The sequence below is a fragment of the Gorilla gorilla genome, chromosome 12 (genome assembly GCF_029281585.2).
Source record: "Gorilla gorilla gorilla isolate KB3781 chromosome 12, NHGRI_mGorGor1-v2.1_pri, whole genome shotgun sequence".
Lineage (NCBI taxonomy): Eukaryota > Metazoa > Chordata > Mammalia > Primates > Hominidae > Gorilla > Gorilla gorilla.
In genome coordinates, this window is record NC_073236.2 from 35099874 (window position 1) to 35118226 (window position 18353).

Consider the following 18353-nt stretch of genomic DNA (forward strand, 5'->3'; position numbering starts at 1 on the left):
AATAGCTATTGAATGAAACTTCTTTAGAGAATAGCATGATACTCCAAAGAAGACTTTTTAGAAACAAAAATTATGTTGAATTCTAATTAACTCCTAAAGTGGTCCTTTCAATGAATATTTGATTGATTTCTGAATGTAAAACTTATTAACATCTAATGCTTGTAGCAGTTTACTTTGTAGAAGTATGTCAACATTGGTAAATGATTATACTTTTATTGAGGCTAATATATTATCCTTTGGTGCCATGAGTGGATGAAGAAACTTTCAGAAGGCTAAACGAGTGGATACAAGAAACTTAGACAAATTATTACACCACAGGGGTGTGAGAAATAATGAATATTATCTACTAGGTTTCAGCAAACATAATCCAAGCTGATCAATTTAGGACACTTCCACTGAAGAGACGTGAAGTGTACTTTCAACTGAAATATCATTGTAATTGTGTGCCTTCTCAGTTATTGGGCAAGTTAAAGAGCATGATGAATGTTTGTACTATAATGGTGTAAATCCTTTTGATTTCTTGCATGGAAGACATGTGGCATCATGTAGAACCTGCTTTGACATTGATTCTCAAGTGTATGAGTTGCTCCTCTGATTTTAGATCACATTTGTCCTCATCACTTGGCATATCCACGTTGATATTGACACGGTTTTATTTTAGTTTTGGACATATGACAAATCATGCCATGTTTGAAATTGTAAGTATATTTTGTGAAGCCTGTATTCACCTTTTTCAGTGTATTTCTGTCATATTCCAGTCCCCAGTCACAAAGTAGAAAACATCAAATCCTATACTAATACATGCAGGAAGATACATCTTGATGCCAACAGTGCAGGAATGTATGGATAACTTTATCATATTTACATATGAGTGATTATGTATCCCTTTTGCTTTTCAGTGTCTTCTCAGAAACAACCAGCCTTGAAGGTAATTAAACTCTCATTTATATTGTGAACTATTAACTGTGTGGTCTATGAAACATAGTTTATGTATTGATTATTTTGTTTCAAATTCCATTCAGGCTACAAGTGACAAGAAAGATTCTGTTTCGAATATACCCACAGCAATAAAGGATGGACAACAATCTGGAAGAGGTAATTTTGCAAAACACATTTAATGTCATGTTCAGTCCAGATAGAAAAGTACTTCTCTTCCCCGAACAAATCAGTGTGGGGCTCATCAAAACTGCACATTCTGATTCAGCAGGCCTGACATTCTTCATTTTTAATAAGTTCTTGGGTGACGCTGATGCTGCTGGTCTTGGACATGATCTTTGCAGTAAGATTATAGACTTCCCCACATTGAAATTGGGAAGAAGAAATATGGAGAGCAGTTCAAGACATAAGGGGCTCAGGGGAACAGCATAATTTTGCTTTAATTATACAGCATGTTTTCAATAAGGGTAGAAGGAGAAAGACATGAAGTATAGATTTTACAGACATCACATCATACTGCTATAAAAAAGACAGAATAGTGATCCTAATAACCTGTAGACACTGTAGAATGAGAACTAAGGAGACCACTGATATAGCAATGATTTTTCCCAAGGAAGAGGGATTGTGAGGCAGGAAGGAGGGAAAAGAAGTTATTTATGTAATTTTGGGGTTTCTGCTGAGGAAACCTGAGTGGACTCACTTCAGAGGCATTTAGCATATTTGCATAAAGAAGATTTGATTTTGGCAGCTGCTGGAACTACTGGGTGCAGGAGATAATGCTAGAATTGGGATAAACTTCATTTACTAATTACTCTTCTTTGTTACTGTTAGGTATCAGACTTACACGTTTTGTTGATTTTAGTTATAGAAATTAGATAAACTTGAATATGAATGCATTGGCTTCATTGATCAAAGAGCTGACTCTTGGATAAAATAGGTATTTAATGAATATTCTTTAGAGAATAGCATGATACTCCTAACAAGACTATTTTAGAAACAAAAATAATGTTGAATTCAACAACTGACTCCTAAAATGGTAATTTTCAATGAATATTGGAGTGATTTCCCAGTGTAAAAGCTGATTAATATCCAATACTTGTAGCAGTTTTATTTAGTAGAATTATGTCAAAATTGATAATTGATGATGCTTTTTATTGAGGTTATATATTATACTTTGTTGCCATGAGTGGATGAAGAAATGTTCAAAAGGCTAAACTAGAGAATACAAGAAGCTTAGGCAAATTATTACAGCACATGGGTGTGAGAAATAATGAATTATTTACTTGGATTCAGGAAACATATATCCACGTTGATCAATTTAGGTCCCTTCCGCTTAAGAGATGTGAAGTGTACGTTCAAATGAAGTGTCATTGTAATTGTGTACCTTCTCAGTTATTGGGCAAGTTAAAGAGCATGTTGAATGTTTGCAGTATAATGGTTTAATCATTCGGATATCTTGCATGAAAGTCATGCGGGTGCATGTACCACCTGCTTTGACATTGATTCCCAGGTGATTAGTTGCTTCTGTGATTTTAGACCACATTTGTCCTCATCACTCGGCATATCCTTATTGAAACTGACACTTTTATTTTAGTTTTAGTCATATGACAAATCATACTACGTTTGAAATGCTAGGTGTATATTTCTTGAAACCTGTATTCCTGTTTTCTTCAGTGTATTCTGTCATGTTCCCATCCCAAAACACAAAGTATAAAGCATCAAAGCCTACACTAATAACTGCAGACAGATGCAGCTTGATGCTAACACTGCATGAATGTTTGAATAACTTTATCATATGCACATATGAGTGATTATGTATCTGTTTTGCTTTTCAGTGTCTTCTCAGAAACAACCGGCCTGGAAGGTAATTAAACACTCATATATATTTTGAACTATTAACTGTATAGTCTATGAATATATACTTTATGTATTGATTATTTTGTTTCAAATCCCATTCAGGCTACAAGTGTCAAGAAAGATTCTGTTTCGAATATAGCCACAGAAATAAAGGATGGACAAATACCTGGGACAGGTATTTTGGAATACACCTTTAATGTAATGTTCAATCAAATAGAAGAGAAATTCACTTCCCCAAATAAATCAGCGGGGGGTTCATTGAAGCTTTATGTTTGGATTCAGCATGCCTGAGATTCTTCATTTGTAATAAGTCCTCGGGTGACCCTGATGGTGCTGGTCCTTGACCATGATCTGAGTAGTAAGATTGTAGACTTCCCTACATTGAAATTAGGAAGAAGAACCATAGGAGAGTGGTTCAGCACATAACAGCCTCAGGGGACAGCATCATTTTGCTTTAATTCTACAGCAAGTTTCCATCAAGAGGGGAAGGAGAAAGAGATGAAGTAATAGATATTATAGCCGTCAGATCATATTGTTATAAACAGAGGGAAAAGTGATCCTAATACCTCAAAAACAGCATAGAATGAGAATGAACAAGATCACTGAAGTAGCAATTATTTTCCACAAGGAAGAGGGATTGTGAGGCAGGAAGGAGAGAAAAGAAGAAGTTATTTATGTAATTTTGGGGTTTCTGTTGAGGAAACCTGAAGGAACTCACTTCAGATAAATTTGGAATATTTGCATAAAAGAACATTAAATTTTGGCTTCTCCAAGAACTACTGGAAGCAGGAAACAATGCTAGAATTGGGATAAAGCACACTGACTCGTTACTCCTCTTTGCTACTATTAGGCATCAGAGATACATGTTTTGTTGATTTTAGTTATAAAAATGAGATAAACTTGAATATGAATACATTGGCTTCGTTGTTCAAGGAGCTAACTCTTGGGTAAAATAGCTATTGGATGAAACTTCTTTAGAGAATAGCATGATACTCCCAGCAAGACTATTTTAGAAACAAAAAGTATGTGGAATTCTAATTAACTCCTAAAGTGGTCATTTTCAATGAATATTGGAGTGATTTCTGAATGTAAAACATATTAATATCTAACGCTTGTAGCAGTTTCACTTTGTAGAAGTATGTCAAAATTGATAATTGATGATATTTTTATTGAGGCTAATATATTATCCTTTGGTGCCATGAATGCATGAAGAAACTTTTGGAAAGCTAAACGAGTGGATACAAGCAACTTAGGCAAATTATTACACCACGTGGGTGTGAGGAATAATAAATATTATCTACTCGGTTTCAGCAAACAGATATCCAAGGTGATCAATTTAGGACACTTCCACTGAAGAGACGTGAAGTGTACATTCAACTGAAGTGTCATTGTAATTGTGTACCTTCTCTGTTATCGGGCAAGTTAAAGAGCATGATGAATGTCTGTAGTATAATGGTGTAAATCCTTTTGATTTCTTGCATGAAAGACCTGTGGGATCAAGTACCACCTGCTTTGACATTGATTCTCAGGTGTATGAGTTGCTCCTCTGATTTTAGATCACATTTGTCCTCATCACTCAGCATATCCATGTTGATATTGACAGGGTTTTATTTTAGTTTTAGACATATGACAAATCATACCATGCTTGAAATTGTAAGTATATTTTTCATGAAGGCTGTATTACTTTTTTTCAGTGTATTCCTGTCATGTTCCAATCCCCAGACACAAAGTAGGAAACATCAAATCCTACCCTAATACAGGCAGAAGGATACAGCTTGATGCTAACACTGCATGAATGTATGAATAACTTTATCATACGTACATGTGAGTGATTATGTATCCCTTTTGCTTTTCAGTGTCTTCTCAGAGACAACCAGCCTTGAAGGTAATTAAACTCTTATTTATATTGTGAACTAGTAATTGTATAGTCTATGAAACGTACTTTATTTATTTATTATTTTGTTTCAAATTCCGTTCAGACTACAGGTGATGAGAAAGATTCTGTTTCGAATATAGCCAGAGAAATAAAGGATGGAGAAAAATCTGGGACAGGTAATTTTGCAAAACACATTTAATGTCATGTTCAGTCCAGATAGAAAAGAACTTCTCTTCCCCAAATAAATCAGCAGGGGGCTCGTCAAAGCTGCACATTCTGATTTTGCAAACCTGAGATTCTTCATTTGTAATAAGTTCTCGGGTGACGCTGATGCTGCTGGTCTTGGACGTGATCTTCGAAGTAAGATTGTAGACTTCCCCACATTGAAATTGGGAAGAAGAAACATTGGAGAGCATGTCAAGACATAAGGGGCTCAGGGGACAGCATAATTTTGCTTTAATTCTACAGCATGTTTTCACCAAGGGTGGTAGGAGATAGAGATGAAGTATAGATTTTGCAGACATCACATCGTGTTCTTAAAAACAGACGGAAAAGTGATCATAATAACCCATAAACACTGTAGAACGAGAACTAACGAGACCGCTGATGTAGCAATTACTTTCCTCAAGGAAGAGGGATTGTCAGGCAGAAAGGAGGGAAAATAAGAAGTTATTTAGGTAATTTTGTTGTTTCTTCTGAGGAAACGTGAGTTCAGATGCATATTCGAATATTTTCCTAAAAGAAGATTTGATTTTGGCTGCTTTAGGAACCAGTGGAAGCAGGAAGGACTCCTAGAATTGGGATAAACCACAGTGACTCATTACTCCTCTTTGTTACTCTTGGGCGTCAGAGATATATGTTTTGTTGATATTAGTTATTGAAGTGAAATAAACATGAATATGCATTATTGGCTTTGCTTTTCAATTAGCTCACTTTGGATAAAATAGCAATTTAATGAAAATGCTTTAGAGAGTAACATGATACTTCAAACCAGACTATTTTAGAAACAAAATTAATTTGAATTCATTAATTGACTTTTAAAATTGTTATTTTCAATGAATATTGGAGTGATTTCCAAATGTAAAAGGTTATTCATATCTAATGCTTGTAGCAACTTTATTTTGTATAAGTATGTCAAATTTGATCATTTATTATACTTTTTGATATGGTTTATATATTATACTTTGTTGCCATGAGTGGATGAAGAACATTTCTGTAGCCTAAACTAGAGGACACAACAAATGTAGGCACATTATTACACCACATGGGTTTGAAAAATAAAGAATATTGTATACAGGATTAGCCAAACCTATATCCAAGCTGATGAAGCTGCGACACTTCCACTGAGGACTTGTGAAGTGTACATTCTACTAAAGTGTCATTGTCATTGTGTACCTGCTCAATTACCAGGCAAGTTAAAGAGCATGATGAATACTTGCAGTACAATGGTATAAATCCTTCTGATGTCTTGCATGAAAAACATGCAGTAGCATTTAGTACCTTCTTTGACATTGGTTCCTCGGTGTATGAGTTGCTCCTCTGATTTTAGATCACATTTCTTTTCATCATTCGGCATATCCACATTGATATTGACACTTTTTATTTCAGTAATACACTCATGATGCATAATACCTCTTTGTAATTTCTGACCGTATATTTTCTGGAAGCGTGTATTCCTATTTTCTTCAGTGTATTTCCTCATGTTCCTGTCCCAAAGACACAAACTGTAAAACATCAAATCCTACACTAGTGCAGGCGGGAGGATACAGCTTGATGCTAACACTGCATGAATGCATGGACGACTTTATCATATTCACATATGATGAATTATATATTTCTTTCACTTTTCAGTGTCTCCTCAGAAACAATCGGCCCAGAAGGTAGTTACTCTTTCATTTATATTTTGAATTATTTATTTTATAGCCTATGAAATATATATTATGTATTGACTATTTTGTTTCTCTTTCCATTCAGGTTATATTTAAAAAGAAAGTTTCTCTTTTGAATATTGCCACAAGAGTAATAGGCGGTTGGAAATCTGGAACAGGTAATTTGGCAATATACATTTAATGTCATGTGCACTCAAGATAGAAGACAACGTCCCACCCCTGAATAGATCAGCGGGGGGCTCATTGAAAATGCACTTTCTGATTCAGCAGGCCTGAGATTGTGCATTTCTACTGAGTTGTCAGGTGTTGTTGATGCTGCTGGTCCTTGGCCATGATCTTAGTAACAAGCTTATAGACTTCCCTACATTGAAATTGTGTAGAAGAACCGTTGGAAAACAGTTCAAGACATAAGAGATAAGAGGATCAGGGGACAGCATAATTTTGCTCTTATTTCAGAGCATGTTTCTATGGAAAGGGGAAGGAGAAAGAGAAAAAAGTAATAGAAATTATAGATGTCAGATGGTACTGCTTAAACCAGAGGGAGGAAGTTGTCATAATAACCCATAAACACTGGAGAATGAGGAGCAAGGTGACCACTGATGTAGTAATTATTTTCATCAAGAAAGAGGGATTGCAAGGCAAGAAAGAGGGGAAGGAAGAAGTTATTTAGGTAATTTTGGGGTTTCTGCTGAGGAAGCCTGAGTGAACTCACTTCAGATGCATTTAGAATATTTGCATACTGGAAGATCTGATTTCTGGCTGCTCCAATGACTACTGGAATCAGGAAGGAGTGCTAGAATTGGGATAAACCACAGTGGCTCATTATTCATGTTTATTAGTATCAGACATCACACGTATATTTTTATTAGTTATTCAAATGAGTTGAAGTTTAATATGAATATTTAGTTTTTTTCCAAAGTGCTGGCTGTCTTGTTAAAATAGCTATTTAATGAAAATTCTTTATAGTAAAGTGATATTCCAGAGCAGACTAATTTTACAGACAAAAATAATGTTGAATGCATTAATTGAATCCTAAAGTGGTTATTTTCAATGAATATTGGACTGATTTCCAAATGTATAAGTTTATTAATATCTAATGCCTGGAGCAATTCCATTTTGTATAAATATGTATAATTTATTATATTTTTTGATGGGGTTTATATATTATACCTTCTTGCCATTAGTGGATGAAGAAACTTTCTGAAGGCTAAACTAGAGGATATAAGAAATGTAGGCAGATTATTACACCACATGGGCATGATAAATAATTAATATTAACTACTAGGATTCACCAAACATATATCCAAGCAGATCAATTCAGGACACTTACACTGAAGAGACGTGAAGTGTACATTCAACTGAAGTGTCATTGTAATTGTGTACCTTCTCGGTTATCAGACAAGCTAAAGAGCATGATGAATGTTTATGTTATAATGGCATAAAGCCTTCTCATGTCTTGTATGAAAGTCATGCAGTCGCAGTTAGCACCAGCTTTTACACTTATTTCTAGGGTTATGACTTGCTCCTCTGATTTTAGATCACATTTCTCCTTGTTAATCAGTATATCCACATTGATATTAACACTTTTTTTAGCAATAGATGTGGTGCATAATCTCACTTTTTAACTTGTAACTGTATGTTTTTGAAGCTTGTATTCCTATTTTCTTCATTGCATTTCTATCATGTTACTGTCCCAAAGAAACAAACTAGAAAAACACAAAACCCTACACTAATACAGGCAAGAGTATTCAGTTTGATGCTAACACTCCATGAATGTATGGTTGGCCTTACCATATTTACATATGATTGATTATATATTTCTCTTGCTTGTTAGAGTATCCTGAGAATCTGCCCACCTTGAAGGTAATTACTCTTACATTTATATTTTTAATTATTAACTGCATAACCTATACCAATATACATCATGTGCTAATCACTTTGTTTTAAAACCCATTCAGGCTACAATTGAAAATAAAGATTCTGTTCTGAATACAGCCACCAAAATGAAGGATGTACAAACATCCACACCAGGTAAACTTTGCATTGTAGATTTAACTCTGGAAAGAAGTACATTAATCTGTTTGTAATGCTCATAGTCTTTCTATTCTCAATTATTTCACTTTTTATATTTTATTTCAGGATTTCATCTAAATAATGCAGCTGTTATCATTTTCAAAAATGAGATTTACATGCATAAGGAAAATATATTTTTAAAACATAAGGTTTTTTTTTTGTTTTTTTTGTTTTTTTTTTTTGAGACAGAGCTTTGCTCTTGTTGCCCAGGCTGGAGTGCAATGGCTCAATTGTAGCTCACCACAACCTCCACCTTCCTGGTTCAAGCAATTCTCCTGCCTCAGCCTCCCGAGTAGCTGGGATTACAGCTATGCCCCACCATGCCCGGCTAATTTTGTATTTTTAGTAGAGACAGGCTTTCTCCATGTTGGTCAGGCTGGTCTTGAGCTCTCGACCTCAGGTGATCCTCCCACCTCGCCCTCCCAAAGTGCTGGGATTACAGGTGTGAGCCACCATGCCTAGCCTAAAAATATAAAGTTTTATTCAGATGTTTCTACTTTTACATTTTGATACTCTGAAGTTTCCAATTTGGAATTTCAATAGTTTTTAGCGAATTAAAGAGATCAATTTTGATACTGTAAAATATTTGTTTTGCTTTGAAAGTCAATTCAAATTATGGCTTTTAGCTAATGAAATGTTTTATTTTGTAACATATTTGTTTTGTTTTAACTTTTATTGGTTCTGGTCAATTTTGTTACACTTATTATATTAAGCCAATCGGATGTTCTGATTAGCACACTGTGTGTGTGTGTGTTACTTTTTTTTTTTTTAATTTTAATGAGTAAATTGTAGGTGTTTATGTTTATGGAGTAAATGAGATAGTTTGATACAGGCATACAATGTGTAATAATGACATCATGGTTAATGGGTTATCCATCATCTCAAGCATTAACCATTTCTTTGTGCTGTCTTTTAATTTGCACTTCCTCAGTAATGCTAAAATGGACAACAAGTTATTGCTGACTGTAGTCATGTTTTTGTGCTATAAAATGCTAAATTTTATTCATTGTTTCTAACTATAGTTTGCACTTATTAAGCATCCTCATTTCCTACCACCCCCACACCCTTCCTAGACTGTGGTAATGGTGATTTTTCTCTTCATCTCCATGAGCTCTATTTTTTAAATTTCTCACACCCACAAAGGACTGACAACATGTGAAGCCTTCCTTTCTTTGCCTGGATTATTTTACTTGACATAATGTCCTCTTGTTCCATCCATGTCATTGCGAATGAGAGGATCTTATTCTTTCATATGGCTGAGCCGTATATGTATCACATTTTTAGAACCCATTTTTCTGTTGATGTACATTTAGGTTGATTCCAAATTATGGCTATTGTGAAAAGTGCTGCAATAAACATGTCAGGACAGATTTCTCTTTTATAATACTGGTTTTCTTGCTTTTGAGTAGTTACCTAGCAATGGGATTGCTGGATCATGTGGGTAGCTGTATTTTTAATTTTTTGAGGACTCTATACTGTTCTCCATAGTGACTGTACTAATTCACAATGCCACCAATGGTGTACGAGAGTTCTGCTTTCTCCACATCCTCACCAGCATTTCTTAATGCCTGCCATTTGGATAAAAGCCATTTTAACTGAGGTGAGATGATACCTCATTGTAGCTTTGATTTGCATTTCTGTGATGATCAGTGATGTCAAGCACCTTTCCATATACCTGTTTGCCATCTGATAGCAGTTTGAAACATAACAGTATCATTTTGCTACTATTTCTGAGCATGTTTCTAGCCAGAGGGAAAGGAACACAAATTTAGGAAATAGAAATTATACATGTAAGGTACTACTGCTAAATTAAGAGGCTTTCCTCTTTATTTGTGGTGGGAATAATTTATGAGAGTTATATAGAAGTGTTGATATTAGTTAATCAAATGAAATTTATTTGAACTAAGAAACTTTGACTGATTTTACTAAGAAACCTATTTTTCTAAATAAGATCACAGTTCCATGAAAGTGCCTTAGAGATTAGCATGGTATATCAAATCAAACTAATTTTAGAAACAAAAAGTTATAGCATTCATTCTTTGAATAATAAAACCAAAATAATCAGTGAACATTGCACTGATTTTGAAATATAAAATGTTATTAATAAGTCTGTGGAAATTTAATTTTTTCATTTTTGACAATTATTTACATATTGAAAGCTTATTATACACTTTTTTTTTTTTGAGACAGAGTCTCGCTCTGTCTCCCAGCCTGGAGTGCAATGGCACAATCTCAGCTCACTGCAACCTCCACCTCCCGGGTTAAAGCGATTCTCCTGCCTCAGCCCCCTGAGTAGCTGAGATTACAGGCACATGACACCATGCCCGGCTAATTTTTGTATTTTGAGTAGAGATGGGGTTTCACCATATTAGTCAGGCTGGTCTTGACCTCCTGACCTTGTGATCCACTCGCTTCAGCCTCCCAAAGTGCTGTGATTACAGGTGTGAGCCACCACACCCAGCCTATACACTATTTTTGATGTGGTTTACATATCTTCTTGCATGAGTGGATTCAGAAAGTTCTTGACAGGGCCAAACTGCAGGATACAAGCAATGTAGACATAGCAGTAGCCTACCTAGGAATGAAAAAAATGAATAGTTTTATTAATTTTTATTCTACAACTGTCTATCTAAGCTGATTAATTTTAAACAGTTTCTCTGATGAGAAATAAATTGTATATTTATTGGAAGTGTCCTCACAATTTTGTACTTCCTAAATAATAGGAAAAACAGTTGGACATGATAAATGCTTGTAGTATAATGGTGTAATTGAATCTGAAGTATTGCATTAAAGATAGGCCATAGCATCCTCCCATCAGCTTTGACACTTACTCTCTCAGGATCATGATTTGCTATTCTTTATAAGGATCATTTTTCTTATTATCAGTCAACATGTTTACATAGGAATAGATACACTCTTTTATTTCAGTTATAGTTAGTTGAGACATAATCTCACTTTTGAAACCTTAACTACATATGTTATAAAACCTGTATTAAATAAAACCGTTTATCTGAGGAAAATAGCCAGAATCAAGGAAGACTTCACATAGCTGTCTGAGTCTTAAATTATGAAAGAAATCTGTCAGAATAGTTGAGGAAAATATTTTAGATATAAAGAAGAGACTGTACATTGATGAAAGTGTAAACAGTAGCAGTCATTTTGGAAATGATTAATAATGAACAGCAGGCTCAATGTGCTGTTATAAAGGTACTATTGTGAAGTAAAGAACAGTGTGCTGTTACTTTTTCTGTTTCTATTGGATTTTTACATTTTGTTTTATTTCTGATGGTTTTGTTCATTGATGTTGGGTGGGTGAATTTGTGAGTGAATCGTTGACCACGTTTGCATGGCTTGAACCTGGTGACATCTAGTGCCTCCCCAAGTGGTTTGCTGAAGTTTTGGAGGATTAATAGCCTTTCTTAAAGTAGTATATATTATACTAAAGATTAAGCTTCGTTGAAACACTTTTATTTTCTGGTTTTAGAAAGACTATGGCTTTTTTTTTTTTTTTGAGACACAGTCTCGCTCTGCCACCCAGGCTGGAGGTGCAGTGGTGAGCTCTTCAGCTCAGTGCAAGCTCCACCTCCTGGGCTCACGCCATTCTCCTGCCCCAGCCTCCCGACTAGCTGGGACTACAGGCGCCCGCCACCACGCGCAGCTAATTTTTTGTATTTTTTAGTAGAGACGAGGTTTCACCTTGTTAGCCAGGATGGTCTCGATCTCCTGACCTCGTGATCCGCCCGCCTTGGCCTCCCAAAGTGCTGGGATTACAGGCGTGAGCCACCGCTGACCATGGCTTTTATCTAACTGTTCTGTGTAGCTCATTTTAACTAAATATATAATTTTTTTAGCAGAACAAGACTTAGACATGGCATCAGAGGGAGAGCAAAAGAGGCTTGAAGAATATGAAAATAACCAGCCACAGGTATGTAAAAATTTAAAATCAAATTTCTGGTATAATCTTGTTTTCCTAGCTTTGGTAATACAGCATATTTGAAATGAATTTACCTTTGGATTAGCCTTTTAGTATCAGTTGATTATAATTTAATATTTCATTTTAAAAACATTTAACTAGTTATAAAACTTAAAATAGTGTAGGAGTCTATAGCAACTTGTATCTTATCTTTACTCTTGGAATTGAGTTAAAAAGTTCCTGATATTGTTTGCACTTCTATTTTTATAACTTCCTATTATAATAAAGAAGGTAACATCAAATATTGAATTACAATTTTAAGCAATAGAAATTATGAACAATTTAACAGTGATGACCACTGTACTGGATTCAGATTAAAGGAGTAATTATTGCTAGTGGTTCAAACTTTGCAGTTTTTTTATTGCCAGTCACTAATACCACGGTTAAGAATTTATTTTCCTTTTTGATCTGTGACTTCAGTTTCTATGTTCAGGGAGAGAATGGGTCACAAAATCAACCCAAATGGCTATCAAGAGAATTATACCTTGCAGAATGGCACCTTTGGTATTAGTGTACAAACAATAACTGCCTAATGTATTTCAATATAGAAAATCTCTAAATATTGTTAAATTTATTAAATCCACTGTCATTAGTAGACCTTAGAACTTAAGCCTATAATCTATATAAATATATAACACTGTCAATCATATTACAATATGTAATTTGCATTAAAATGTAAGAATTTGCTTTTCTTTTTTTATTTTATTATTATTATACTTTAAGTTTTAGGGAACATGTGCACAATGTGCAGGTTAGTTACATATGTATACACGTGCCATGCTGGTGCACTGCACCCATTAACTCGTCATTTAGCATTAGGTATATCTCCTAATGCTATCCCTCCCCCCTCCCCCCACCCCACAACAGTCCCCAGAGTGTGATGTTCCCCTTCCTGTGTCCATGTGATCTCATTGTTCAATTCCCACCTATGAGTGAGAACATGCAGTGTTTGGTTTTTTGTCCTTGCGATAGTTTACTGAGAATGATGATTCCCAATTTCATCCATGTCCCTACAAAGGACATGAACTCATCATTTTTTATGGCTGCATAGTATTCCATGGTGTATATGTGCCACATTTTCTTAATCCAGTCTATCATTGTTGGACATTTGGGTTGGTTCCAAGTCTTTGCTATTGTGAATAGTGCCGCAATAAACATACGTGTACATGTGTCTTTATAGCAGCATGATTTATAGTCCTTTGGGTATATACTCAGTAATGGGATGGCAGGGTCAAATGGTATTTCTAGTTCTAGATCCCTGAGGAATCGCCACACTGACTTCCACAATGGTTGAACTAGTTTACAGTCCCACCAACAGTGTAAAAGTGTTGCTATTTCTCCACATCCTCTCCAGCACCTGTTGTTTCCTGACTTTTTAATGATTGCCATCCTAACTGGTGTGAGATGGTATCTCATTGTGGTTTTCATTTGCATTTCTCTGATGGCCAGTGATGGTGAGCATTTTTTCATGTGTTTTTTGGCTGCATAAATGTCTTCTTTTGAGAAGTGTCTGTTGATATCCTTTGCCCACTTTTTGATGGGGTTGTTTGTTTTTTTCTTGTAAATTTGTTTGAGTTCATTGTAGATTCCGGATATTAGCCCTTTGTCAGATGAGTAGGTTGCAAAAATTTTCTCCCATTTTGCAGGTTGCCTGTTCACTCTGATGGTAGTTTCTTTTGCTGTGCAGAAGCTCTTTAGTTTAATTAGATCCCATGTGTCAATTTTGTCTTTTGTTGCCATTGCTTTTGGTGTTTTAGACATGAAGTCCTTGCCCATGCCTATGTCCTGAATGGTAATGCCTAGGTTTTCTTCTAGGGTTTTTATGGTTTTAGGTCTAACGTTTAAGCCTTTAATCCATCTTGAATTAATTTTTGTATAAGGCGTAAGGAAGGGACGCAGTTTCAGCTTTCTACATATGGCTAGCCAGTTTTCCCAGCACCATTTCTTAAATAGGGAATCCTTTCCCCATTGCTTGGTTTTCTCAGGTTAGTCAAAGATCAGATAGTTGTAGATATGCGGCATTATTTCTGAGGGCTCTGTTCTGTTCCATTGGTCTATATCTCTGTTTTGGTACCAGTACCATGCTGTTTTGGTTACTGTAGCCTTGTAGTATAGTTTGAAGTCAGGTAGCGTGATGCCTCCAGCTTTGTTCTTTTGGCTTAGGATTGAATTGGCGATGTGGGCTCTTTTTTGGTTCCATATGAACTTTAAAGTGGTTTTTTCCAATTCAGTGAAGAAAGTCTTTGGGAGCTTGATGGGGATGGCATTGAATCTATAAATTACCTTGGGCAGTATGGCCATTTTAACGGTACTGATTCTTCCTACCCATGAGCATGGAATGTTCTTCCATTTGTTTGTATCCTCTTTTATTTCCTTGAGCAGTGATTTGTAGTTCTCCTTGAAGAGGTCCTTCACGTCCCTTGTAAGTTGGATTCCTAGGTATTTTATCTTCTTTGAAGCAATTGTGAATGGGAATTCACTCATGATTTGGCTCTCTGTTTGTCTGTTATTGGTGTATAAGAATGCTTGTGACATTTGTACATTGATTTTGTATCCTGAGACTTTGCTGAAGTTGCTGATCAGCTTAAGGAGATTTTGGGCTGAGACAATGGGGTTTTCTAGATATACAATCATGTCATCTGCAAACAGGGACAATTTGACTTCCTCTTTTCCTAATTGAATACCCTTTATTTCCTTCTCCTGCCTAATGGCCCTGGCCAGAACTTCCAACACTATGTTGAATAGGAGTGGTGAGAGAGGGCATCCCTGTCTTGTGCCAGTTTTCAAAGGGAATGCTTCCAGTTTTTGCCCTTTCAGTATGATATTGGCTGTGGGTTTGTCATAGATAGCTCTTATTATTTTGAGATACGTCCCATCAATACCTAATTTATTGAGAGTTTTTAGCATGAAGGGTTGTTGAATTTTGTCAAAGGCCTTTTCTGCATCTATTGAGATAATCATGTGGTTTTTGTCTTTGGTTCTGTTTATAAGCTGGATTACATTTATTGATTTGCGTATATTGAACAGCCTTGCATCCCAGGGATGAAGCCCACTTGATCATGGTGGATAAGCTTTTTGATGTGCTGCTGGATTTGGTTTGCCCATATTTTATTGAGGATTTTTGCATCAATGTTCATCAAGGATATTGGTCTAAAATTCTCTTTTTTGGTTGTTTCTCTGCCCGGCTTTAGTATCAGGGTGATGCTGGCCTCATAAAATGAGTTAGGGAGGATTCCCTCTTTTTCTATTGATTGGAATAGTTTCAGAAGGAAGGGTACCAGTTCTTCCTTGTACCTCTGGTAGAATTCGGCTGTGAATCCATCTGGTCCTGGACTCTTTTTGGTTGGTAAGCTATTGATTATTGCCACAATTTCAGAGCCTGTTATTGGTCTATTCAGAGATTCAACTTCTTCCTGGTTTAGTCTTGGGAGGGTGTATGTGTCCAGGAATTTATCCATTTCTTCTAGATTTTCTAGTTTATTTGCATAGAGGTGTTTGTAGTATTCTCTGATGGTAGTTTGTATTTCTGTGGGATTGGTGGTGATACCCCCTTTATCATTTTGTATTGCATCTATTTGATTCTTCTCTCTTTTCTTCTTTATTAGTCTTGCTAGCAGTCTATCAATTTTTTTGATCCTTTCAAAAAACTGGCTGCTGGATTCATTAGTTTTTTGAAGGGTTTCTTGTGTCTCTATTTCCTTCAGTTCTGCTCTTATTTTAGTTATTTCTTGCCTTCTGCTAGCTTTTGAATGTGTTTGCTCTTGCTTTTCTAGTTCTTTTAATTGTGATGTTAGGGTGTCAATTTTGGATCTTTCCTGCTTTCTCTTGTGGGCATTTAGTGCTATAAATTTCCCTCTGCACACTGCTTTGAATGTGTCCCAGAGATTCTGGTATGTTGTGTCTTTGTTCTCGTTGGTTTCAAAGAACATCTTTATTTCTGCCTTCATTTCGTTATATACCCAGTAGTCATTCAGGAGCAGGTTGTTCAGTTTCCATGTAGTTGAGCGGTTTTGAGTGAGTTTCTTAATCCTGAGTTCTAGTTTGATTGCACTCTGGTCTGACAGACAGTTTGTTATACTTTCTGTTCTTTTACATTTGCGGAGGAGAGCTTTACTTCCAACTATGTGGTCAATTTTGGAATAGGTGTGGTGTGGTGCTGAAAAAAATGTATATTCTGTTGATTTGGGGTGGAGAGTTCTGTAGATGTCTATTAGGTCCACTTGGTGCAGAGCTGAGTTCAATTCCTGGATCTCCTTGTTAACTTTCTGTCTCGTTGATCTGTCTAATGTTGACAGTGGGATGTTAAAGTCTCCCACTATTATTGTGTGGGAGTCTAAGTCTCTTTGTAGGTCACTCAGGACTTGCCTTATGAATCTGGGTGCTCCTGTATTGGGTGCATATATATTTAGGATAGTTAGCTCTTCTTTTTGAATTGATCCCTTTACCATTATGTAATGGCCTTCTTTGTCTCTTTTGGTCTTTGTTGGTTTAAAGTCTGTTTTATCAGAGACTAGGATTGCAACCCCTGCCTTTTTTTGTTTTCCATTTGCTTGGTAGATCTTCCTCCATCCTTTTATTTTGAGCCTATGTGTGTCTCTGCACGTGAGATGGGTTTCCTGAATACAGCACACTGATGGGTCTTGACTCTTTATCCAATTTGCCAGTCTGTGTCTTTTAATTGGAGCATTTAGTCCATTTACATTTAAAGTTAATATTGTTATGTGTGAATTTGATCCTGTCATTATGATGTTAGCTGGTTATTTTGCTCGTTAGTTGATGCAGTTTCTTCCTAGTCTCAATGGTCTTTACATTTTGGCATGATTTTGCAGAGGCTGGTACCGGTTGTTCCTTTCCATATTTAGTGCTTCCTTCAGGAGCTCTTTTAGGGCAGGCCTGGTGGTGACAAAATCTCTCAGCATTTGCTTGTCTGTAAAGTATTTTATTTCTCCTTCACTTATGAAGCTTAGTTTGGCTGGATACAAAATTCTGGGTTGAAAATTCTTGTCTTTAAGAATGTTGAATATTGGCCCCCACTCTCTTCTGGTTTGTAGAGTTTCTGCCGAGAGATCCACTGTTAGTCTGATGGGCTTCCCTTTGTGGGTAACCCGACCTTTCTCTCTGGCTTCCCTTAACATTTTTTCCTTCATTTCAACTTTGGTGAATCTGACAATTATGTGTCTTGGAGTTGCTCTTCTCGAGGGGTATCTTTGTGGCGTTCTCTGTATTTCCTGAATCTGAATGTTGGCCTGCCTTGCTAGATTGGGGAAGTTCTCCTGGATAATATCCTGAAGAGTGTTTTCCAACTTGGTTCCATTCTCCCCGTGACTTTCAGGTACACCAATCAGATGCAGATTTGGTCTTTTCAGATAGTCCCATATTTCTTGGAGGCTTTGTTCATTTCTTTTTATTCTTTATTTTTTTATTCTTTATTTTTTATTCTTTAGTTTTATTCTTTATTTTTTTACTTATGAAAATCTCTTGTGTAAAATGGGGTTATCTAAATACCTAATTGTATGTATAAATAGATTGTTTTTGCAATTAAAATAATTCAAGCTCAGGAAGACTTTCTCTTAATCTTTGTTCCTTAATTAACCCAAGTCTCTCTGTCAGTTTTCTAAATAGCATAGGAACTGGGAAACTAATTTATCCGTAGACCATGTGGTCTTCTGAACTAGAGTCAACATAAAGGAAATTGCTTAAAAAAAAAGTACAGAACAGGTACCTGTGTTTGTGCTCATATAAACAGATG

At 35.9% G+C, this 18353-nt stretch overlaps 1 protein-coding gene across 8 annotated transcripts in view; it reads left to right on the forward strand.

Moving 5' to 3' along the window:
- Positions 1 to 18353, forward strand: part of LOC101125154 (ankyrin repeat domain-containing protein 36C) — a 156667-nt gene that overhangs the window by 82652 nt on the left and 55662 nt on the right. For 7 of the 8 annotated variants that reach the window (XM_063695574.1, XM_063695578.1, XM_063695577.1 and 4 more), the window contains 11 exons: positions 900 to 928; positions 1023 to 1095; positions 2772 to 2800; positions 2896 to 2968; positions 4650 to 4678; positions 4773 to 4845; positions 6521 to 6549; positions 6644 to 6716; positions 8393 to 8421; positions 8517 to 8589; positions 12483 to 12556. In XM_063695574.1, the coding sequence (XP_063551644.1) occupies positions 900 to 928; positions 1023 to 1095; positions 2772 to 2800; positions 2896 to 2968; positions 4650 to 4678; positions 4773 to 4845; positions 6521 to 6549; positions 6644 to 6716; positions 8393 to 8421; positions 8517 to 8589; positions 12483 to 12556 (584 nt within the window). The remainder of the gene's footprint in view (positions 1 to 899; positions 929 to 1022; positions 1096 to 2771; positions 2801 to 2895; positions 2969 to 4649; positions 4679 to 4772; positions 4846 to 6520; positions 6550 to 6643; positions 6717 to 8392; positions 8422 to 8516; positions 8590 to 12482; positions 12557 to 18353) is intronic. The other variant, XM_063695573.1, reaches the window with a different exon arrangement.